The sequence below is a fragment of the Miniopterus natalensis genome, chromosome 19 (genome assembly GCF_054644295.1).
Source record: "Miniopterus natalensis isolate mMinNat1 chromosome 19, mMinNat1.hap1, whole genome shotgun sequence".
NCBI lineage: Eukaryota > Metazoa > Chordata > Mammalia > Chiroptera > Miniopteridae > Miniopterus > Miniopterus natalensis.
Window position 1 is genome coordinate 26806880 of NC_142099.1, and position 25319 is coordinate 26832198.

The window sequence follows — 25319 nt, forward strand, 5'->3', positions numbered from 1 at the left end:
AAGAAGCTGACTCTGCCTTTGAGAAGGTTACAATCTAGTCTTGGGGACAAAGCTAATAAGAAAACAATTGTACTTTGCCTATTTTCCTAATGGATTGTCTTTTACTGATTCAATGTGAGAAGCTACTTATAGTAAGTGGTATTGATCCTATATCATACACATAATGAAAAATATTTCTCCTATTTAAAAAAATTTCTTTTTCACTAGAGACTTCTAAAAATACTATATGGAAATACAACATTTTTATGTCAGTGTTTTTTGTTTGTTTTTTTTAAAAAAATATATCTTTATTGATTTCAAAGAGAGGAAAGGAGAGGGAGAGATAGATAGAAACATCAATGATGAGAGAGTCATTGATCGGCTGCAGCCCGCAACCCAGGCATGTGTCCTGACCGGGAATCGAACCCGGATTGCCTGGATCCTAGGTCGACGTTCAACTGCTGAGCCACGCCCGGCAGGGCTGTCAGTGTTTTTCTTTATGTTTCTGAGCTTTATATGATGCTTAGGAAGCTCTTCTCCTTACTTAGATAATAAAAATATTGTTCCATTTTTATAGAATATTTAGAACAATAACCATTTGGAATTTATTTTTATGTTATGTGACATAGCAATCTAATTTAATTTACTTTTCACACTGTTTATTCAGTAGTCCAGTACAGTAGTCCCCCCTTATCTGCGGGGGATACATTACAAGACCCCTGTGGAAGTCTGAAACCCTGGGTAATATCGAACTCTCTATATACTGTTTTTTCTCCCTATATGTACATATCTTTTCACTTAAAGGAAGCACTTTGTGGCTTCTCATTGGCATTTCTGAATTGCCGGCATCACTACTCTTGCACTTAGGAGCCATTATTAAATAAAATAAGAGTTCTTTGAACACAAGCACTGCAATACTGTGACATTCTACTTGATCACCAAGACAGCTACTAACTGACTAGTGGGTTAGGAGCATATACAGCGTGGAGACTCTGGACAAAGGGATGGTTCACATCCTGGGCGACAGAGCAGGACCTCGCAAGATTTCATCATGCTATTCAGAATGCTGTGCAATTTAAAACGTATGAAGTGTTTATTTCTGGAATTTTTCCATTACATATTTTTGTACCGCGGTTGACTGCAGGTAACTGAAACCGTGGAAAGCGAAATTGTGAATAAGGGGGAATTTCTGTGCTATTTTTTAAAGAATCTGGCTCTTTCCTTCTAATTTGAAATGCCCTTTTCTTTATATGCTAAATTCACATACATTCCTGGGTTTGTTTCTCTTCTCTCCTTTTCCAGGAATCCTTTTGTAACTTATTAGCTATGTAAGTTTGGTTAAAAATGGTTTCTCACTGGTCGTCCCCATGTTTAAAATGGGAATAGTGTCCTAGTAGCAGTTTCACCTCACAGAGTTGTGAGAAGTAAACCATGTTTCGGGGCTTGGCCTCATTGCAAGCGCTCAGTAAGTGATGTCATTCTTTTCATTGTTGCTTGTTTTAGGGCCAGTGCCAATGGCTCTTAATTACTGCAGTAGGTAGTTCCTGTCATTTTTCTTTTCAAAAATTTCTTGGCCATTCTTCTTCCTTTATTTTTCAATTTGGTTTGAATTTCAATTCATCAAGCTCCAAGGAAAACAAAGGGAAAAAGAACACTTGAGATTCAGATTGAAACTGTATTAAATTTATATATTAAATGGAGAGCTCTGACATTTTACCAAATTGAATCTTCTTATCTACAAACAGTGTAACTCTCTCTGTTTATTTAGATTTTTGCTTTTTGTTCTTCAATCCAATTTTTATTACATCGAGGTTTAAACATTGGTGTGTTTTTTTTTCTAGTTTCCCCCTTATTACTGTTGAGACTGGCCCCCTTCCTTCAGAACAGGTAGAGGCAAGCTTCGGAGTCATTAAACACCGTGAGATGCATCTTTTTAAGTCATCCAAACAACCCTGTGAGGTGGGATTGAGCATTTCAATCTTACAGGGGAAGAATTTAAAAGGAAGGAAGAAAGGAAAGTAATCATTTTAAATACCTATGTATCAGAGACAGATGTTTTTGTGTTTTTAACTTAATCTTAAGTAAGTCGATTACACATGAGGAAAACGGATTCCTAGGGAAGTTACAGCGACGTGGCCAAGCCGAAAAATAAACAAAGAGGGCTCAGACCCAGGGCTTGGGATTCCAGATCAGCCGTTCCAATGGCCGGTGGCCACTGCGCCCCGCTGGTGCTGCCTCATCCCCCTCCATCAGTCATTTGTCTTAATGAAGTTGACCGCAGACCAACTGGTGTGTTTCCTGGGGCAGGCTGCCATCGCCCCGCCAACCCCCGGTCCTGTCCGAGTGGCCCAGCTCACGCAGCCCTAACCAAGAGCCAGTCATAGTGGTTTGGCCGATTCTGTTGTTGTCGGATGTGGCCTGGCTGCCTGGCTGCCTGGTGCAGAGAGTACCCAGAGGAGGCCCAGGGTAGGGAGCAGACGATAGAGGCCAAAAACACGACCACACACCTGAGCCTTGCTGTTTTATCTGACAGCTGGGGTTGCAAACCCCCACAGCCAGCTTGGGTGTGAGCTGCATCATTCCATGACCCGAGGGAGCTACGTGGGGCTGAGAATCATGGCGTGGCCAGGAGGAGCCTGAACTGGCTGCCCCGGCACTGGGCACCGTCTTCCAGGGAAGGGCCTCTCTCGCAGCCGCCGCCGTTGCTCTCAGCAGGGTTGTCAGCTGCTGTGTGTCTCCTGGGTCTGTGGATTGATCTTCCTGTAGTAGAATTTTTATCATTGGCCCTTTGTTCTTTTCACAGAAACAGGACATCAAGTGCCTGTTGTTGTTTTTTTTTTGTTTTTCCACTGCACCTAGTTGGGCGGAGGAGGCAGAATTTTAAACTCTTCTTTGCAATTGTGTGTGGGGGGTGTGTGTGTGTGTGAATATTTGTGCATTTATTTTCTTTCTTGTATCTTGATATAATGGATCTTGCTGCAGAATCTGGGCTCCAAGAGAGATCCAGGGGGGCCAGCTGCCCTGGCCTCTGCCTCTGTGCAGATCTAGATCTGAACGGAGCCAAAGGGCTCGGGAATATCCTCGAGGGCATCCAGACAGGTGGAAAGGAAACTGGGTGGGTGGGGCTCCGACTTCGGATGGTTCATATTCACTTGAAGCAGTTGTTTAATATATTGAAGCTTTGAGTAGTATTTTATTAGTTAAAAATACTTTGCTCTTAAGAGAAAAATCTGCTCTGTGACACCTAGGAGGGACTCATGGTTTCTGTTGGGACTTTCAGAAGTGACTATTTAAACCCATTCTACGTGCTTTTCTAGATTATTTGGGTAGTGATAATTTGGCAGAGAGGCAGGTCTGAGTGACTGTGAAGACACTGGAAGCAGCATTTATTACTCTGAAACTCAGCAAGCATTTCTAGAGCACCTACCCTTCCAAGGTCGTTGAGTTTCACCATCCCAGGACGGCGGCTCCTGGAGTTGAGCAATGTAATGGCCTAATGTGACCCTATGCCTAACACTGCATTAGATGCCATTGGAATGTGGGGTGCCCGATGATAAGGCAGAAAGTAGATCAGATCTTCTTGGAGTGGATTATGATCTATTTAAAGAAACAGTTCTCAATTGTTAAGGTTATCTATTCCATAGATAGCACCATCTTTCCCTGCTTGTGATCAGAACTAATTGAGAGAGATATAGGAATTCAGCAAAGGGAAGTTAAAATATCATCTTTACAACTAGTAAAGCTGATCCTGGAAAATGTGGTTCATATCTATGCGCGAGTGAGTTTTTCGAAAATAAAGGAAACCTCAACTAAAATGGAGTTGGGAGGGCCTCTAGGGGGAGCTCTCATGACCTACCACTCATCATGGATTACCCCAAACAGGAAGAGACCCACACCTCGCATCTCCAACAGGGGGCTGTTTCCACTTGACTCCCCAGCAGGAGGAAGGAAGATCTTCTCCCTGCCTGGCAGCAGCTTAGCCCTTTTCATAACCCTGTCAGTGGAAAGCACTACACTTGGAACTCCCAGCTTTCAACAGTGGACTGTATTTGTAAAAGCCCCTTCCAACCCCACAGTCCCCCACCCCCTTTCCTCCATGAAAAAAAAAAAAAAATGTTTCTTTCCTTTGTTCTGCAGACTTGCCTGTGGTCTTGCCATAGCTTCCATGTCTGGAATTGTAATTCTTTGCTATTTCTGAAAAAGCCCATTTTTGCAGTAAAATAACTGACTTTTATTTTTTTTAGATGAACAGTTTCTTAAAGTGAATCCTAGAATCGGATAGACCTAACTATCCATCCCAGGTAACACGAGAGAACTTCACTTCTCCTTCTAGCAGCCATATCCCCTGTCCTCTGACCCCTTCAGCCCACATTTATAGAATGGAGGAGCAGAGCAGAACACAGACTAATCTCTAAGAAAGTAGAGGGGAAGCCCTGGCCAGGTGGCTCAGTTGATTGGAACATTGTTCCATGTACTGATAGGTCATGGGTTCGATGCCTGGGCAGGGCACATACCTAGGCTTTGGGTTTGGCCCAGGTTGGGGCACGTGTGGGAAGCAACCAATCGATGTTTCTCTCTCACATCAATGTTTCTCTCTCTCTCTCTCCTCCCCTCTCTTTAAAATCAATGAAAAATGTTCTCGGGTGAGAATTAAAAAAAAACAGTAGAAGGGGAGAAGTGCTGGAGCTTCGCAGGCGCAATTCTTGCCCCCAAATTACCAGCACGGGAAAAAGGCCTGGAGTGTTATATGGAAAGTTGTCCTTCTGCAGGGAAACACCAGATCAGGGAAAAGGAGGTTCCCTCCCTCAGCAAGTCCAAATGATCATCTGGAGACGAACTCTAAGGCAGTACATACCGACTATATGGATTTTTGGTACTAGATACATATTTAGATACTGAAAAGGGTTCATCAGAGTAGCATGTGTTTACTAGGGGAACATTTCTGGAAGCAAGCAGTGGGCACAATTTAGGGGAGAGAAGCTCTCAGCTTTAATAGGCTCAACTGTTGAAATGAGGAGAGTTCATGAGCTTGAACTGTGATAAAATGAAAGGGCTCCCAATATGACTAACGTAGTGGCTCTTGTGATCTGGAAGATGTGGGTTAATGTCATCAACCCCACTAGTCATGAGTGGAATATAAAGATTAGACGTACACCCCCAACTGGAATTCTCACAGGTACAGGGCACAGCTGATAGAGCGCAGTGGAAGGCCATAGGTGGGTTCTGGGGATTCCAGCAAGACAGCACTCCTGGTGTTAGACACCACGCATGGGGGCCTCTCACCTGATTTATTACTAGTTTGATAAATTAGAAGTGCTTTCTGGTTTGCCACTTTAAGAGAAAGTCACGTAAAGTTTTCTTTAGAGTAAAAGGAAGATAGTTTTTTGCTTTGTTTGCTTGTTGTTTTACCAGCCAGGATAAACCTGAGAGCTGTGGGTATGTGGGCTTAGTCAGTGTGATGCTTGCTTCTGAGTTTTCTGTTGCTTAATTGAAAATGGTTTAAAATCCCACAGTTTCTGAGGAGAGGACTGGGAGAAGCAGTAACACAAACTTTCCAGAAACAGTGGATAATTCAGAGGCCACATTTTCTTGATTTTTGGAAAGCCATTTGTGATTTTTGTATGATGGATTTTTCTTTCAAAACATATTTTTCTTGGTGACATTGTAATCCATTTGTCTTCTAAGAGCACCCAGAAACTGGCAGCTGAAAAATATGGAAAGGGAAAATGAACAGAGAATTAAAATTAACTATAGGGGAACACATAGGTAATTAAGATGTAAGGTGAACATTTCTCATTTAATCTATTTGCTGCCTATTTTACATGGGTTAGTCATACATATGTATAAGTGGTGTAGCTGGATATGTAAACTAGTATATGTATTAAGTTAGACTGGATAATCCTAATGTTAATCAAATATATCTGTCTGTCTGTGTTGTATAATATAGAGGTTGATGTGATTGCAGGCAGAGACCCCAGTGACCTCTTGGGGATCTGTTCCTATCTCCAAGATTCAGTGAGTTATTTGCTTGCTATCTCCTAAAATAAAATGAAATACTGAGCCCAGTGCCTGGAACGTAGGAAGCTTCTCTAATACTTAACAACGAAGAGAAATATTTATAGTGTTTTAACTTGAAAATGGTTATAAAATAATATGTAAAATACTAGCCCAGTTATGGAAAATTCAACAAATAGTTAGTAGGTTCTTATATACCAGATGGTGTTTTAGGGACTGGGATACAAGAACTAGATGGGTAAGAACTTATCATTGCTTTGTGTCTCATTTAATTTTGTATCACAGATTGCTGATGCCCTCTAGAGACAGAACACACTTGTTTGTTTTCCCTCATTATGTTTTGGAAGCTGGATACTGACTTTGTGTAGGTATTTGGCCAGAGATCCCTGAGTGGGTATATGAGAAGCCAGTCAGGTGAGCCCTGCCCATCTTCTTCTGTGGACTAGGGCAGTGCTTTGGAAGAGCTCATTTATCCCCCTCTTTAGCTCAGGAACAAGGACTGGAAGTTGAAACACATTCATCGAGCCTCCTCAAGGCACTAATGTAATCACAACCCCAAACCACCTGGCATCTTCCCTTTCTGGGAGAGCCTTTGCTGGGAGAATCATTGTGGTGATTCTTTCCCTTCTTAAAGTGTTGACATTTGCCATTATATTTCACCTTTTGGATTTTTATTTTGGGGAGAGAGACTTAGAAATTTAGTTTCTGGTCCATGATTGATTGAGCATGTGAGCCAAATTGATGGATTCCCGAACTGGATTTCGACACTGGGGCCCTCTGGGAAATTTGAGTTTGCATGGTCTGCTGGCCATGTTGGCAGTGCCCATTCTAGTCCCTACTCTTTACTTGTCCACTACATGGTCTAAAGTAAGCCTTTGTCTCTGAACCTTACTTACTACCATCCATCAGGAGGGATTTTCAACCCATTTTGTGACTGTTTTACAAGGGTTAAGAGATCTGCACTCACAAAATTATTTTAACAGAAAAAAGCCCCGCTGAGTTGTCACAGAGAATGTTTTTATTCCAGCAAGAAGAGAAATTAATGGTATAATAACCCCAACACCTGAAGGAACAAAGCTTTTTAAAAAGAGAATTAGTATTTGGAGCTATTCACTCTCAAGTCTTTGCTTCCATAGCCCCTCAAACAAGAATGCAAATTACTGACCAACCTTTTGATATTTCTTTCAGGGACACCTGTGTGGTTCTTTGTGAAAATCGCTCCAATTCGAAACGAACAGGACAAAGTGGTTTTGTTTCTTTGCACTTTCAGTGACATAACAGCTTTCAAGCAGCCAATTGAGGATGATTCATGTAAAGGTTTGTAATTCTGATTTGTACAAATATATTTATGCCTTTTCTTTTGCCTGTATTGTGACTTGCATTACAGAGAATTTGAGGTTGCCAAGGCAATCTCTGCACAAAGATCAAGATTTAAACTTTAATATCTGTTGGGTAAAGTGTTGTATCGCTCTGGAATGTACTGAGGGAGGGGAGGGAGAGAGAAAAAAGCTTTGTTTGGGAAAGCATTCGAATCAACTTTATACCTTTTCAGATCAACCCTTTCCAATAAAGTTTAGAAGAAGGTCATTGGGCACCTCTGGTATCGTCAGAATCCTTTTGGGTTTTCACATGGCAGATGTCAGTCACCTAAATGAGGCAGGCATTCCATGGCCACATTCATCTTTTTATATACACACTTCTTTAGATTTGACTAATGGCATTTCAAGATTGTTAAAGAGATTTGAGCCCCTTCCTACCTGTGTGGTTGAGTAAGTCTGCAGCCAGTTAATTTATTTGAAACTTGGTATTAATGAGTATGGGTAATATTTCCATATGTGTCATTTAATCAGCTGTGACCCCATAGTTTAGCTCTCGCCTCAGCCATATCCCATGCATGTATTGTTTGAATAATATTGGTGATTAGAAAAAGAGATGCCTCAGAATTCTAGAACAGCTGTACTTCTGTTACTTGGTGATAGACTCACTCATGATTGTCATCTGGCTACCACCTAGAAAGGCCATTTGCTTTTTTAACTGAATAAACTAGTAAATAACATTTTAAAGGTAATCAGATATTTTGACACTTATTTTTGCAAGTTTTCTCTTAACAACTTAAAATGTGTGATTTGGTTGAGCCGGAATGTTTTCTGTTCATCACCACTGGAACGTATGCAGGTGTTGTTTAGTGGGAAAGGCGTACTCAACAGGGGACACTCCTCACATGTCACCTGCTGTCTGCATTTGATTCTCATGAAACCTGAAAGAAGAGATAAGTCACGTTGCGTGTAATAAATGAGATTCCCTTGTGTGATTGATTCAGTGAGACTCAGCTTATCTTCCAGAAATAAAACACTTCACTTCATTTAACCTGCTTCCATGATCTATTTCCTTTCTGATAAGAGTTTTGATGTACATTCACACACGCATACACACACACACTCTCTCTCTCTCTCGCACTTACCTGTTAGCCAAGGGAACCAGATATTAATCCTCTTTGTCCGTGAAATCAAGAGTAGTAACATGAGCCTTAAATTGTAAAAATGTAAGACACACACACACACACACACACACACACACACACACACACACACACACGCTTTAGTCCTCAGTGTAGGCATGCTGCTAGTGGATCATGCCTAACATCTCCTGGACGTGCCTTTGTAAGCCTGTCCATTTCAGATGCCATGGTATTTGCATTTAGACCTTCCCACTCATCATGTCACTGTGCCCCTGGCCCCTGTTGATTTGGTGGTCTGCTTAGGACAAGGTCAAATTTTATACTAGTCTGTTTATGATGGAAGAACGTGATAATTCTCTAGGCCTTGTTCATTATGAGCCTATAAACTGCAGTTCTGGCCACGAGGATCAAATTGAGATGGAAAATGTGCTGCCACGTGGCTGGATTGCTCTCTGACTTGACATTTCTCCTTGGATGTACTCTCTCATCATGAGATTCCCACAGATCCGGTGGGTTTCGGTATAGCACTTCCATTAGCATTCAGGGTCTTAAGAGTCTTGCTGACTCAGGCTTGTTTAAAATTCACTTTTGAGATGGAATGGAAGGGTGGATAATCCAAAACCTCAGAAAAATCCCCTGATAACTGCTCTTTGGCATAGCAGCATGAGATGTCTTCCCACCATCGGATTAGTCATTTTTTAAGTCGGTTGTGTTGATTGTCTCTAAAATGCCTCTGTCTTCTCAAATCATGTAGTGCCTACCTTTGGGCTTGAGAATGGGGTGAGTGTGTCCTAACAGTAGATTCAAGAAGCCAATTGGTGCCTAATATTTTCCCACAAACAAGCCACAAAGGGGTAAACACATGGCAATAGTCTAGTCAACACCTGACACCAAATAACTCACCTTTCTCCCAGAGCTCTGAGCACAGGTGATGGGCCTGGGGAAACTCCCTGAGCCCCCTCTTTCATTTAATGTATTAGTTGTCACGATCCTTTCGATGAATTATCCAGGCCCCTGACTTCCTCTTCTTCTCTTTTCTGTCCAACTTTTGGCTCATTCTCATGTTCTCTGACAAAAAGTGCCCCCAGATGGCATGGAGCAAGAATGAAGACTAAACTAGGTTTGCTGTTTGGTAACAGTTTTGGGGCGTGTGTGTGTGTGTTTGCAGGCTGAAATAAGAATCTGTGATGCTCCAAGGGTTTCATTTGTTCCTTACCTCTTGCTTTTCTGTTATTATGGGTAATTAGAAGTAGGCTACAGGGTATTTTTTTTCTGTTCCATTTTCCCTGCTGAGCCAAGAGCCTTGGGCAGGTGCGCAGAGGAGAATCAGAGTGTAAGGCTCAGGATCTTCTCTCTGCCTTGCTCACCAAAGAACGTCACCCCTCTTGCTTGCTCTCACACCCCACCAAGTCATCTCACATTAAAGGAGCAAATCCATTTTCAAAGATGCATGTATTGACTTCTAAATTTAGACTTAAACTTGGGCCAAAGGCAGACAGCAAAAGCAATGGAAAACTCCAGAGGAGATTTTTTTTGAAGGCCAGAGATTTAGAACCTTTGGAGATGAGAGCTCTGGCAAGCGGTTGTAGCTGCTGACCTGTCTTCATGTGTCTTCAGGTGGGAGATTTCTGAGGCACTCTTGGGAAAGAAACAGAGTGATGGACACAAGCCAGCGGCCCCTTCTTCCCTTCCCCCTGTATTAACATTTTATCTTGTTCCCTTAAGGTGATGGGAAGGTGGTGACTTAGTGACTGCCACTTGAAGATGTCATTGTAGATTTTTGTTTATTTGTACACTGATAGGGAAAAGATGGGGAAGACTTGGGGACATTTAGGCAGTGTCCTCATTGACTGTCCATCCTGGTCCTGTGTGTGCACTGTTCCCATCTGTATGTTGGGTTATGGCACCAGCTCCTCTCAGAGAATCTGGGACTCTACAGATTAGGACAAGCCTGGCCTCACAGCCTTCCCACGGGGGTGAGGCTACCCTACCGGGGTCCTCTGCAGCTTCTACTCAAAGAGGCACGGCGTGATGTCCCAGGGAGGGGCCTGTAGGTGTGTCTTTCCTGGTAACCCTGGACCTGCTCTAGGAGGAGCTGGGGTTCCATCTCTCTGGCCTGAGGAGGAAGCAGGGCTGTGTGGGCTGGCGTAGCTTAGTGGGGGGCTCACCCCAGTTGAGGCCAACAGCCATTGTGGGGTCAAGGAAAGGGGAAGCGGTTGTCCTTGCCGAGAATGGAGAGAGGACCCAGTAGGTCCTCTTGCGTGACTGCTAGATTGCACACTGTGTCCCTCCTTCTGTCTTTCCTTTCATGCGCCCTCTTTCCTTCCTGCCCACGGTAACTATGTACCTGGTGCAAAGGAGGGGTGGGCAGTTCTGCTGGGGGTGGGACAGTGCCTGGGGAAGGCTTCCTTGGAGGAGGGGGCATCAGCTATTTCTTTCTCTATTATAGTTTTCTTTCAATATTGTTTTGTATTGGTTTCAGGTGTACAGCATAGTAAACAGCCAGTGCTCTACAGAGTGTTCCCCCGATATTTCCAGTGCCCACCTGCACCACACACAGTTACTGCCGTGGGATTGCCTGTATTCCCTATGCTGTGCTTTACACCCCCGACACTATTTTGTAACTGCCAATCTGTACTTCCCAAGCCCTTCACTTGTTTTCACCCAGCCCCCTAACCCGCTCCCCTGGTGCGACCACCCCGGCTGCCTTTCCTGAACCAGGCTCGCATCGGCCGTCCCCCTCAGTCAGCCCTTTGGACGACAGGAGATTCTTTTTTTCCAGGAGTGTTTCTCCTGATTGCTTTGCTGTAACGGACATCGTCGGTCCCCTTTTGCTTCTCTTCCTGTATTTTTAATTTCATTGCGCGGCTGTTACTCCAGTCACCCAAACCAGGAGCCCAGAGGCCACCTGGATTGGCTCTTCTCTCCCTCTGCGGCTGTTGTTCACCGAGTCCTGTTGGTTCTGCCTCTGGAACTGTTCCCAGGTTTCCCCTTGTTGCTTGGCCCAGACTACAGCCTAGGTCTAGGCCCACACGGTGTCTTGCCTGGGGTCCTAATGGTCTTCTATCTGTCAACCTTTTTTATTTAAGTATGCTAAGTATACTGTACTGCCATTCTGTCCTTCTTAAATGGACTCCGTGTATATCTCCTGCCCATCATATTTAAACTCCTTCAGTGGTCCTCCATGGGTTTTAGGATGAAGTTTAAATCCCTTAACTTGCTTTCTAGGTTTTTCCCACCTAGGCTCTGCTTGATTTGGTCTCCAGCAACCTCTTTAGCATCATGTCGGGCCATTGTCTGCATTCCCCTCTCGTCTACAGGCCAGGCCGCGTTCATCCAGCCATTCAGAACGTCCTATTCTTCACTGGCATATCACCCAATTTTAAGATTTTCTGCCTTCCTAGGTGCTCTTCCTGCTGTGTGAAATGTCTGTCCTTAACTCCTACTCATCTTTCAGAATTTTGCTCTAGTGTCACCTCTTCTTGGAAGCCCTTCTTGACTCCCCAGCCTGAATTAGATATGCCTTCTCTGGATGGTCTTGGCCATGGCATTCTTGACTCATCTCTGTCATAGAACTTAGCTAATTCTGTAGCATGGTTTTTATTTATTTGTCAGTCTTCCCTACTAGAGTGCATGCTCTTTGAAGCCAGAGTCTGTGTCTTCGTCTAGCAACTCCAGTATCTAGCTCTGTGCCTGCTATATAGTGGTTATGTTTATAGAATTAATACATGAAGGTGTAAAATTCGTTCATCTGGCTAGGTAATGGCCCCTAGCAGAAAGGGTTCCGTAGTTCAGAAAGGAAGACATAGAGGTATAATAGAGGGTTTCCCGATGCTTGTCCATGTCTTCATCCAACACGCATTCACTTTCCTGTGCCCTCCACTCAGCCAGCTCTTTCAAGAGTCACGTTTCTGGAAGGCGACTCAGGGCTAAGCCAGAGAGCGAGAGGCTAGCCCGAGCCCAGAGAAATGCCAGAGGTCCAGGGATCTTTCTTCTCACCCTCTTGTGCCATATCAGCTGATGGACCAGGTCGTGAGCTCCCTGCCAGGCAGGGCCTGGGGCGTCTGCCCTGCCATCACCTTCTCATCATTGGTCCCAGAGTGTGGGTCATGGTGGGGTGGGGGTGATGGGAGAGGGGGATGGGGTGGGTGGTGGTGGGGGGTTGCGGATCCCTTGTTGATATTTGCATGCACAGCTGTTTTCTGTCTGGTTGAAAAATATACTTTCTGCTCTCCTTGAAAAGCTTCGTAGAATTCAATTCCAGCTTTGTTTTGTCTCCAAGGAGAGCCTGAGTGAAGAGACTAAAAAATTCTAGTTCACAGTTCACACAGGCATATTCCAGTGGGTGCATTCATAAAGGGCACATTTGGGGGAGATGTCAGAGGCCTCTGCAGAGTCTGGGCTGCCCCTCTTGTTAACATGAACAGGACCCTCAAAACCCGACCATCACACGCCTCTCTCCAAGCTGACTCCAGCAGGCCCATTTCTCTGCTTAGTGGCATCAGGATGCCTGACAAAAGCACCACTGCCTTTTATTAAAGCTCAGAATTTCTGGCATGTGATAAAGAGAACTTATTTGCTATTCTTGCCATGTTGAGAAAAATGTATCCAGATTTTGATTCTTAAAGATTGTGCAAAGAAAGGGCCATTCTGCTTAACTGCATCGTCCTCTGGATTCGGAGTCTGTCCTAGGACAGTGCTCCAGGGCAGCACTTGGCAGATGAGATTTCTGGGGCCAGGCACTGAATACTGCCAAACGTAAGGGACAAAAATAAAGCCACCTTGTCCTGCTTTTAGCTGTCATGAAAAAAGTAGTTGCATGCTCTGTTTGTTTGCTGGAGACCCTCAACCCCAAGCTTGACCTTGAGAACTCAGACAGGCTCCCAGGTTTCCATGAGGCAATTGCCCTTGTCATCACCTTGATGCAAATTGGTTGTTGGATATTGGAATGGACAGTTGTCTTTGGGAACCTTTAAAAGGTCACTCATAGGTCTTAAATTCTCAGTAAAGATCACTTATATGCCTTAGATTCTGGGGTATCGGGTGGGCTGGATTAGAAAAAGATCAGCATTTTGCTTTTCCTGGTAGGACTAGTCCAGAGGGCCAAAGAGGCCTCCAGACAACCTCAGTTTTAGCCCGTTAATCAGAGCTCACTAAACTTAGCCCCTTTGTTTTACCCTGGAAATGCACCCTGCCTTTAGGCAGGTAGAGTATTTTAATTTTCACTTTCCAGATGAGATAACTAAGCCCAGACAACTTAAACAGCTTGTTGGTGATCACAAAGCAAGCTGGAGGCAGATATGGGACTTGAATCCAGATTTCGTTCCTGGGCTGTGGATACTAAGTTCAGTACGAGGCTCCCCGAGTTTGTAGTTTTAAGGGGAACTGTCACCAACTGTCCTTCCTCCATCCTGGAACAGACTAAAATCTGCCAGCACTTTTTTCCCACCCATCCATAGATTAAATTCCTTTCTTATGCCCCTGGCTTTGGAGAATGTAATGCATGGAATAGGCATTTGAATAGCTTGTCCATTTAAAACCTGGAACCAGCTGGGTCTCTGCTAGATCAGATGTGGGGGTTGGGAACAGCCTGAGCTCAGTGACAAAGTCAGAGAAACAGCTTGACTGCCTCTTGTATCTGACTGAAAAGCCTTGGGCTAGAGTGGAAAGATCTGGGTTCTAGACTCTTTCTAGCTGTCTAGTCACTCTGTGCCTCGGTTTCCCTTTTGTAAACAGGTACTGAAACCTGCTGTACCTACTTCACACAGTTGTGATTAGGATAAAGTGGCAGTGCAGGGGAAAAGTAAAGAGCCCCACAGACCTGAGCTGCCCACATGCTTTTCTGAGCTCGAGTCTTCACTGCGACTGCTGGGAGCTGAGGAGGACGTGGGGGTGTCCGCTCCTGACAGCGTAGCTTGTGATGTGAATGTCCATGTGCCTTCAGGATGTGGTTGAACTTGTCTTTTTTCTTTCCCGCATGCTCCAGGCTGGGGGAAGTTTGCTCGGCTGACCAGAGCCCTGACCAGCAGCCGGGGCGTCCTGCAGCAGCTGGCGCCCAGCGTTCAGAAGGGCGAGAGCGTGCACAAGCACTCCCGCCTGGCCGAGGTAAGGGCAGGGGCCTGCTCGGCTCACGCCTCCCTTCTGTGGGCTCCGGGGCCGAGGGAACGGTACAAAGTGAGTGTGCTGGTTTGGAGGGGGCCTTCAGGATCCCCAGACTCTTGTCCTGGCTGGGCTGCACACTGTGATGGGTGACTTCGGGTAAGTGACCTCACTCCCTGCAGCTCTGTTCCGACCTGCTTGAGCTTACAGGTGTCAGTTCACTTCTCTGAAGGAGTAGGGAGGGAGCCAGAAGTGCTATATGTTCAAAAGGGGGTTGTACCTGTAAACCATAAACAATTTTTTTAAATTTAAGCTACACATATTATTTAAAGGAAAAGAAGATACAGGAAGCAAAAAGAAAATAAAAACCACCTATAATGCCGCTAACCAGGGTGGTTTCTCCCTTTTGCTGGGACAAGTCCTTGGGTGCTATTCACTCTTTTTGGTATCCTGTAATTTAAATGCTTAAAATATGTAAACTTAGCTATAATTAATACATCTTACATTAGATAATGAGAGGATAAGAGAAGGAAAGAAATAAAAGTATTTGCTTAACATATATACACATGTATGTTATATATATAAACATTCATAACAAAATAAAAAATATTCATAACTCTTAACTTGCTCTGTAGTTTTCTACACATAATGCCTTTTAATGTGCTATTTTATTGTGTTTATTGTCCACTAATATGTCCTAAGCACTTAAAACAGTGTCTGGCACACAGTACATACTCATCAGTAGTGCTTTTTTTAACTGAACAAATGGATGAAAGAAAGGAAAGGATGTTAGTGTTTTTGTCTGTCTGTCCGGCAGGTAGACAAGAAATTGCTCATTAATTGGCAATGTGAGGCAAACACCTGGGTCACATCCCAGGGGCTAGTAAATATTAATTAACTTGGCTGGAGGCTTACCAATTTTATGGATCTTTCCAAAGAACCGGCTTTTGATTTTGTTGATTTTCTCTAATGGTTTCCTGCTTTGAATTTTATCGATTTCTGCTCTAATTTTTATTATTTCTTTTCTTCTGCTTACTTTGGATTTAATTTGCTCTTTTTTTTTTTTTTTTTCTAGTTTCCTAAGGTGGGAACTTAGATGATCAATTTTTTATCTTTTTTTCTTTTCTAATATATGCATTCAGTGCTGTAGATTTCCCCTGAACCACTGTTTTCACTGCACGCCACACATTTTGATAAGTTGTGTTTATTTTCATTTACTTCAAAATATTTTTAAATGTCTCTTGAGATTTCTTTGATCCCATGTTGTTATTTAGAAGTGCATTGCTTAATATCCAAATGTTTTGGGATTTTACTGCTGTCTTTCTATTTTTGACTTCTAGTTTAATGTCATTGTGGCCCGAGAGCAGACATTGTGTAATTTCTCCTCTTTTAAGTTTGCGAAGGTAAGCTTTATAGCCCAGAATGTGGCCTGTCTTGGTGAATGTTCAGGTGAACTTGAGAAGAATGTGTATTCTGCTGCTGTTGTCAGGCATATCCAGTTGATTAATGGGGTTGTTAAGTTCAACTAGGTCTTTACTGATTCTCTGCCTGCTGGATCTGTCTGTTTCTGACAGAGGAGTGTTCAGGTCTCCAACTCTAATAGTGGATTCATCTGTTTGTCCTGCGGTTCTATCAGCTTTTGGCCCACGGTTCCAATGCTCTGCTGTTTGGTGCATACCCATTAAGGATTGTTATGTCTTTTTCATAACAACTGACCCCTTTTTCATTATGTAATGCCATTCGTTATGCCTGACAACTCTTCTTGCTCTGAAGTCTGGTCTGTGAGAAATTAATATAGCTACTCTCGCTTTCTTTTGATTAGTGTTAGCATGGTATATATTCCTCCATCCTTTTATTTTAACCTAGATGTGTATTTATATTTCAAGTGGGTTTCTTACAGACAACATATAATTGAGTCTTGTTTTTTTGATCCACTTTGACAATCTCTGTCTTGATTGGCATATTTAGACTATTGATGTTTAGAGTGATGTTTAAAGAGATTATTGGTACAGCTGGATTAATATCTACCATATTAGTTATTTTCTATTTGTTGCCCTTGTTCTTTGTTCCTATTTTGTCTTCCACTCTTTTTCTGCTTTTAGGGGTTTTAATTAAGCATTTTATATGACTCTGTTTTCACTCCTTTCCTAGCGTATCAATTATACTTGTTTTTTTTTTAGTGATTGCCCTAGAGTTTACAATAGACATTTACACAACTAATCCAGGTCTACTTTCAAATAACGCTATGCTGCAAGCACCTTATAACAAACTATTCTTAATTCCTTCCTCCTGTTCCTTATTTGTTTGTTCGTGTGACTTCTTTTTCTTTTTTGTCATTTATCCTGCTTGGTGTTCTGTGAGCTTCCTGGATCTGTAGTTTGGTGTCTGACATGAATTCAGAGAATTCTCAGTCATTATTGCTTCAAATATTTCTTCTGTTTCTCTCTCCTTCCTCTGGTATTTCCATTACCTGTATCTTAACATCTTTTGTAGTTGTCCCATAGTTCTTGGATATTCTGTTCTATTTTGGGGGGCACTTTTTCTCTTCGCATTTCAGTTTTGGAGGTTTCTGTTGACATACCCTCAAGCTCAGAGATATTTTTCCTGATCTGTTCGGTCTACTAATGAGCCCCTAAAGTCATTCTTCATTTCTGTTACAGAGTCTTTGAGCTCTACTTTTCCCGTTTGGTTCTTTCTTAGAATTTCCATCTCTCTGCTTACACTGTCTGGTTTTTGTGTGTTACTTTTTCCATTAGAGCCCTTAGCCTATTAATCATAATTGTTTTAAATTCCTGCTCAGATAATTCCAACATCCCTCAATGTCTGGGTCTGGTTCTGTTGCTAGCTCTGCCTCTTCAAATTGTGTTTTTGCCTGTTAGTATGCCTTGCAACTTTCTGTTGAAAGCTGGACAGGATGTACTGGGTAAAAGAAACTTGAGTAAATAGACCCTTGGTGATGTGGTGGTAAGGTGTGTGGGGAGAAGTATTCTAGTCTTGTGATTAGCTGTTTCAGTGCAGACCTGACAGAGGCCCTGCCATTCCTCCAGGGGGCTCTGCAGCAGAGATGGCCAGCTAGAGGAGTCCTGTGTAGGGACTCAGCCCCTTCCTTGTCCAGTTATTGGCAGGGGCTTCGCTGGAAAGCTTAGGTTTCTGTCCCTTAGGAAGCTACCAGGAGCCTGTCCACTAACTGCACACCTGCAGCTGGGCAGGGAATCCTTTCTGGGAGCGGGATCGGAGAGGGTACAGCTCTGAGTCTGCCACCACCTCGTCACTGTAACTCATTCTGCCTTGATAGGGAGGAAGTTGTGGCCGGTGTGTGAGTCTCTCTGTGGCCTTCAGGCAGGAGTGACCCTGCTGGGGTTTGGTCTGGCTGGGACCACTCTAGTGCCAGCCCCTCTCTCCAAGGAATGGCTGTGGGGAAGACGTGGAGGGAAACCACCTTTTCTGTCACATCCTCTCACTTCTTCCCTCTGAAGGAGTCAGGTTGAGACATACACTGAGGTATGCAGTTGTGGTGGCCGGGCACAGGCACTTACATTCAGCCCAGTCGGGTGTGGGGCGGGGGCACTAAGTGCTGCCCTGCCCGCAGCTCGCCACCTTTACCAGGAGATCTGGTAGCTGCCGCGTGTGCTTCTGTTTCTCATGGAGATGACAAGACTAATGTGCCGGAACAGCATTCCAAGTTACAACTCATTTGACAACTTATTTAGCTGTGCGATGTGGGGCAGGTCATTTCCCATCGAAGAGCTTCCGTTTCCTCCTCTTACTTCTCTCAAAGGGAAGCCGTCGGTTCAGATGAGCACATGCCCCATAGATTAATGAGGCGCAAGGAGGATCCTGAGTGCCAGCATCCTGGCACATAGCAAATGCCCAACAACATTAGTTTAAGACTACGTTTTGACTTCTGGTTCTTTAAATCCTTTTTAAAAAACTTTCTGAAGTTTCAGAAATGAAACAGGTTCTTGATCAGATTTTAAAACATAGAGGTATATAAAGTAGAAAGTGATAAGCTCACTGTTTCTTAGAAGTAACTACTTGTAACAGCATGTGTTTGATTACGAGTATTTGTATATAGGATTTACATTGATTTTTTTAAAACAGAAATGTGGGTCATACGGTAAACATTACTTTCCAGTTTGCTTCCCCCCCCCCCCACTTACTGGTATATTTGGGGTGCTTTCCTAAGAGCACATATCCCCTTTATTATTGTTTTTTTTTTTTAAAGATTTTTAATTGATTTTTAGAGAGGAAAGGAGATGGGGGGGGGAGAGAGAGAGAGACACACACACATTGATGTAACAGCACTACATGGATCAACTGCCTCCTGCACACCCCCTACCGGGGATCTAGCCTGCAACCCAGGAGTGTGCCTGACTGGGAACTGGCCACCTTTTGGTGCATGGCACGATGCCCAACCAGCTGAGCCATGCTGGTCAGGGCCCCTTTATTCTTTTTAATGGAGATTTTGTACTCCTTTGCATGACCGTATCCAAACCTACTTAGCTATCCCCCTGCTGATGGATATTCAGGTGGTTACTAATCTCGGGCATTTACAGAGAATGCTTCAGTGAATCTTCTTGTATGTGTATTGTTGGTTTTAATTTAGAAATATTTCAAGCTCTCAGAATAGTAGAGGGTAATTTGACCAGCAGTCATTTATTTATATTGTCTAGACAATAAACGTTAGTTTCTCACTTCGGATTCTTTTTTAAAAATTAAAATATTACAGGTAAAATTTAGGTCCTCTTAGGAGTTATTCCCAGAAATAATCACCAGTTATGTGTCTGCTTGCTACTGAATTTTTAATATTTTTATTACTTACGTATTTATCTGTAGAACATATACAGTATGATTATGTGTTTTTAATGTATTTACACAAATTATATCACACTGATATTTTACAACTTGCATTTTATAGCCAACATTTATTTTTGAAAGCTCTTTATTTTAAAATAATTATAGACTCACAGAAAGTTGCAAAACTAGTGCCGAGAGTCCTGTACCCTTCACCCAGCTTCCCTCAAGGGTAACATCTTATATAACTATAGGATCATATCAAGACCAGGAAACTGACAGGTGTAGAATATTGTTAATTAAACTAAAGACAATATTCAGATTTCATCAGTTTTTATATGCACTCATTTGTGTTGAAGTGTGTGTAGTTCTTTGCAGTTTTATTTCATGTATAGCTTTGGGTAACCACCACTACCACCACCAAAATCCACCAAGGAACTTTATATCCCCTTTACAGTCACATCCACATCCTTTCCCTATCCCCTGGAAACCATTCATTTGTTCTCAGTCTCTAGAATTCTGGTAACGTGAGAATTTTACCTAAACAGAATGGTATAGAATGAACCTTTTGAGATTAGCTTTCACCAGTGTCCTATCTTTGAGATCCACTCAGTATGTGGCAATGATTCGTTCCTTTGTCCATTGTGTGGATACACCACAGTTTGTTTCACCATTCACCCATTAAAGGATAGTTGGGTATTTCCAGTCTTTAGCTATATGAATAAAACTGCTATGAACATTCAAATGTTTGTGTGAACATAGATTTTCACTTCTCTGAGATGAATGCCTGTAAGTATGATATGTGTGTGTGTGTTTGTGTATGCATGTGAGTGTATATTTAGTTTTATAGGAAGCTGCCAAACTCTTTGCCAGCTCTAGCTGGTTGTGTCATTTTACAGTCCCACCAGTAAAGTAGGAGAGATCCAGTTTCCTTTATCCTTGCCAGCATTTGTATTGACACTTTTAAAAAAATTTTAACCACTCTAAGAAGCATGTAATAATATCTCATTGTGGTCTTAATTTGCATTTTATTAGTGGCTAGAGTTGCTTAACATCTTTTCATGAGCTTGTTTTCTAACTACATGTCCTCTTTGGTGAAATGCCTGCTCATGTCTTTTGCCCATTTGTTAGTTGAGGTCTTTGTTTTTTACTGTAAAGGTGTGTACTGTTTACACTCTTACCAGCAGTGTATGAGAGGATCATCCATTTCCCACATGCTTGTTGCCACCCAGTAATGTTAGAATTCTATAACTTTCCCAATCTGATGGGTGAGAGTATTTCACTTGGATTTACCTTACCCTGATTACTAGTGAGGTTTGATTTTTTAAATGTTTATTAGCCTCAGATCCCTTCTTGTGTGTATTTCCTTTTCATATCCTTTGCCTATTTTTCTCCTAGGTTATTCGTCTTTTCTAGTGGATTATTCCTTTTATGATTTATTAATATTCTTTATCTGTATAAAAAACTTTGCTCTAATTGATACTTTTCTTTATATTCTCACTTTCTTTGACTTGGTATTTGCCTGGCATATTTTTTCTGTCCCTTATTTTACAACTTTCTGTGTATCTTAGTCCACATATATCTAGAACGTCAACAACATCTAACTCTTACAGAGCATTTAAACTCTGTACCTCTCTAATAGTATGAAAGCATAGTATTAAACACATATAAGTTATATTAAAAGATTCATCTAATGGCCCTGTAAGGTGGGAATTACTATTGTACAGACCTTGAAATTGAAGCACACATAGTAAGTGGTGGAATCAGCATTCACATTCAGCCTGGCTTCAGATACCCTGTTCCTAACGACAACGTGAGAGTGCCTATCTTTTTGTGAGAGTGTAGTAAGCTTGTTTTTATTGCTCTTGCTGATATATTAGGGCTTCTTTCTGGTATCTAATTTTGTGTTTTCTGTCTCTGACCTCTTTTCTTTTTTTCCTTCCTCACATGCTCTCTTCTTTTTTCCCTGCCTCCCTTTACTGATTTGTGATCAATTTCATTTCTTTGTATTGATTTGAAAGGTAGACATTCTATTTTTGTTCTCCTATTGATTACATTGATATATTTTTAACATGCAGTCCAGGTACATGCTCTTAACCTGGAATCGAACCTGAGACCCTTTGGTCTGCTGGCCAGTTCTCTAACCACTGAGCCAAACCCGCCAGGGCTGATGACCCCTTCTTGTGAAAAATTCCTGGGCTCTTTGGTTTCAGCCCCTACTGAGTTCCTGTTATATTCCTGGAACCTGAGGTTTTGAACTTCAGTTTTTCTTAAATTTTCTTTTTAAATGTTTGTTTTAATTTTTAAACAGCATCTCGATGTGTTTGGTATTAATGGACAGCTTACTATATTGCTTAGTCCACTTGGTTGACTGTTAGCTCTCTAAATACTTGTGCTAGTGTGAAAATGAGAGATTACTGGAATGGAGTTAAGAAGTCAGGGTTTGAACACTTAAAACTGGGTGAAAACTGCCAAAGTTCACTCAATTAGGTTCTACGAGCGCACACTGGCTGCCTCATCCCAGGTGCCGATTGCTTCTCTCACTATTACCAATATTCAGTGCTATCGATTGTTTTACTCAGTCTCAAGTTTTAACATTTTAATTGATTTGTAAAGAACATCTGTTTTTATGACCTGCACAAGGGTCTGATGGGATAACTACAGAGGAGGCCTCCCAGCCCTGACAGGGGTACTGCCACGGCCCCCTCGGTAGGACAAGCCTGAGGACACGAGGTGGCGCTGAGCCCGCCACCTCTGCAGGTGGCTGGACACAGATGCAGGGAACGGAAGTTTCCTTGATGAGCATGTGCGCCGCCAGCCTGCTCCTGAATCCCCAGGTGATGAGCAGGTGCCCTGCCCTCTCCCGAGGGAGAGCGGAAGGTGGGTCGTATGTCCAGGCTGTCAGGGTCCCTGGTTTCCTGGTCCCACAGGCCAGAATCCCCCGGAGAGGCTGCTGGGTTGTATGTGAACAAAGTTGTAATCCTTTGTCCTAGAAACAGGCTCTCCATGCCTTGGAATTGAGGTTTCCTGCTCTACTTTTTTTTTTTTTTTTTTTTTTTGCTTTTTGGGTGTTGACTTTATTTGGCTTTTTAGACTCAGGAAAGGTGACAGCTCTCCATGGCGCTTCACTACCCACCCAGCATTCTCGTTCTTTGGAGAGAAAAGTATCTTTGGCAACAGGAGCTTCTGCATAAGTACCTGGGTTTTGAGTTCACCTTGCTTCTCATAAAGAGACTTGAAATACTCAGGACTGTGGCAATAGGAAGAGGCTGTGCTAGTGGGTAGGAAGTTGGTCAGTACCGGAGGGGCTTTGGATGACCACTGGATGGCACAGTGAAGGTGAGCTTGGGAAGAGGGCTGGACTAATGGCCTTCCCGTCGCCTTCCATCCCTGCAGCCCGGCCTGGGCCTGGTCGCTTCCTGTGCACTCGGGGCCGTGGTCCTTCTGGCAACCCCCTCTCGTCTGAGGCCTGGGGCCTTGTTGGGGGATTCCCGGCTTTATTTCTAGGAGGGCCGTTGTGTATATCTGTTTCTTGTATTTTAATAAACTTTGTATACTCAAGCCAGGCAAGAGAGAACTCAAATGTTCAGTGATGCCCGGGATCAACTCTGCCCTTGATTTTGGTGAAAAAGTTATAGACGGTCAGCTCAAATGAGGCTTGAGGATTTTCTGCAGCTTTTTTATTTGTTTGTTTCCTTAGAGACAGGGTGATGTAGTGGGAAGGGAAGGAGATTAGGAGTCAGACTGACCCGAATCCGCCTCCAAACCATCACCACGTTCCAGCTGTGTGACTTTATGAAAGTTACTTAACGTCACTCACCATTCCTCATCCTCGTGAAAGAGGGATCCCACCTACCCTGAAGGACCGTGCGAGGATTTATGGTGCTTTAAAAGTCAAGCCTCCTCTCATTTACTCTCTGCTGCAACATCCTTTAACGTCATGTTCTTATTTCTTTGGATACATTTACATTTTACTTCGTGACTTAGCAGATCCAGCTCTCCTCTCCAGCCTCCCCCAGCTTTCTGCTCACTTTCGGTGTCAGCCAGGTGGCACTCGAGCTTGTCAAACCCTCTCTTGCCCCTGAGCCTTGGAACTCGCCCTTCCAATGCCTGCAAGCTTTCACTCCTTCTGGTGGCTGGGCAAGTTCCTACCCATTTTTCAAGGCTCAGTGTGGACATCACACCTCCCCTGCAAGGTCTTCCCAGCAGCCCGGCCCCACCCCAGGCCAGCGGGCTTCCCCTTCAGAAGCCCTCTTTTCATGTACAAATTCCTCGCTGAGCACTCATGCGTCTGGAGTGCTAATATTCATATTAATATTCGCCTCCAACAGATGAAGGAGGTCCATGAAGGCAGGAGCAGGGTCTCTCGATTCTTCTACATGCCTACCATTGAACACACCACCAGCACTTAGTAAGCGCTTGAAAAATGTTCATTAAATGAACGAAGAAGGAAGCAAGCTCCTAGTTCAGGGCCTTACATAAGTCGTCCATAAATGTTGATTTCCTTTCACGTTAACTTACCCTTCCTCCCCTCACGAAAGTTGTCCGCCTTGGTCATGGATAATCGACAACTATTTGTTGCTGATTTGATAATGATGTAAACGTTTCTGTGACAACCTCATCACTCATTCTCAATACTCAAATTTTATAAATGGAGCTGATGATTTTAAAATAAAAAGTGAAAAGAATACAACCTACGCATTTCTCAGTAAAATGGGAAGAAACCAAGATTATTGTTGCCCAATTGCATTTCAGCATGGGCTTATATTTTGTGAAGATGTCATGTGTGTGGGCACTCAACTGTGGCATAAAATATATGGGTTAATGCTTTGTTTCCCACTGTCTTTATCTCTGCCATTAAAGAATAAATGCATCATGGAAAAAGTGCTAAAAATAGAGCCTGCCTGGTTTATGGAGAAGGGTGTGTATGACAGGAATTAAGCAATTGTTTAGCTCGGCATGTCTGCAACCCCAAATCAAGCTTTACTTTGTGACTAGAGTGTCATTCTCAGCCTCTTTAATATCCAGCTCTCTCCTTTTCTTTGAATATGCTTTTCCTGGCTGGGACTGAGTTTTTCCTCACTTTGTAGTCATAAAATCCCACATTATTTCTAAGCAGGGGAGGTTTTTGGAGTTGTACTTGGGAAAGGGGAAAGAGATGCACATATAGGTGCTGAGGGAGGGGTTGTGCCTGGAGTAAAGGGTTTAGAGAACCAAGGTTTCTCTCGACCACAGAGAGAGGAACCCTGAGGCAGTTGTGGTGGATGATGGTGGTGGCGGTGTTTGTGGCCCATATCTGTCCTTAAATGGTCAGTGAAGCCAGTTTGGTGGGTGAAGTGTTGAGTACCCAGAGGCCACTCTCAAAGAGGGAGTTCTCTTTGTGTGACTCTGGGTTCTTCTGCAGCCACCATTCAGAGCAATGATGGCTGTAAATCCACATGAGACAGTGATCTTGAGGCTGCTGGCTCCTCTGAAACTTGTTAGGGCCCATCCTGGCCACGGTGGATTGGCCAGGTCTTCAGGCTCCCATGAAGACATTAGAGTTTGCCCACAACTTGTCCAATGCTGCTCCCAGTTCAAGCCCGCATATCCTCTATTTCCTGGAGTCCTGCAGTGTCTCGTAACAGACCTCCTTGTGCTTTCAGACTTGCCTCTTCTGGTCTTTCTTCCACACTGACACCTGCACACAGAGCAATGATTATGAACATCCCTCACTTCAGATTCTTCCTTTTGCTTAAAGGGCATATCAAGGCGTGCCTGCCCCCTCCGTTATATTGAACTTTATTTCTCAACTTTGCCCTCTCTAGACACCCTTAAAACACAACAATAACAGAAAGCATACAACATCAGGTTTCTCCCACACAGAGCTGCTCCCACACTGAGCTCTTGCATCACCTCCTCAACATGTCCAAGCCCTGCACACACTGTCTGCCTGAGTTTTGTCTGTCTGTGGGCCATCCTTCAAGGGAGAGCT

At 43.3% G+C, this 25319-nt stretch overlaps 1 protein-coding gene across 2 annotated transcripts in view; it reads left to right on the forward strand.

Annotated features, from left to right (window-relative positions):
• Positions 1-25319, forward strand: part of KCNH1 (potassium voltage-gated channel subfamily H member 1) — a 264872-nt gene that overhangs the window by 30786 nt on the left and 208767 nt on the right. For both annotated transcript variants that reach the window (XM_087828133.1, XM_087828135.1), the window contains exons 4-5: positions 7183-7311; positions 14439-14557. In XM_087828133.1, the coding sequence (XP_087684259.1) occupies positions 7183-7311; positions 14439-14557 (248 nt within the window). The remainder of the gene's footprint in view (positions 1-7182; positions 7312-14438; positions 14558-25319) is intronic.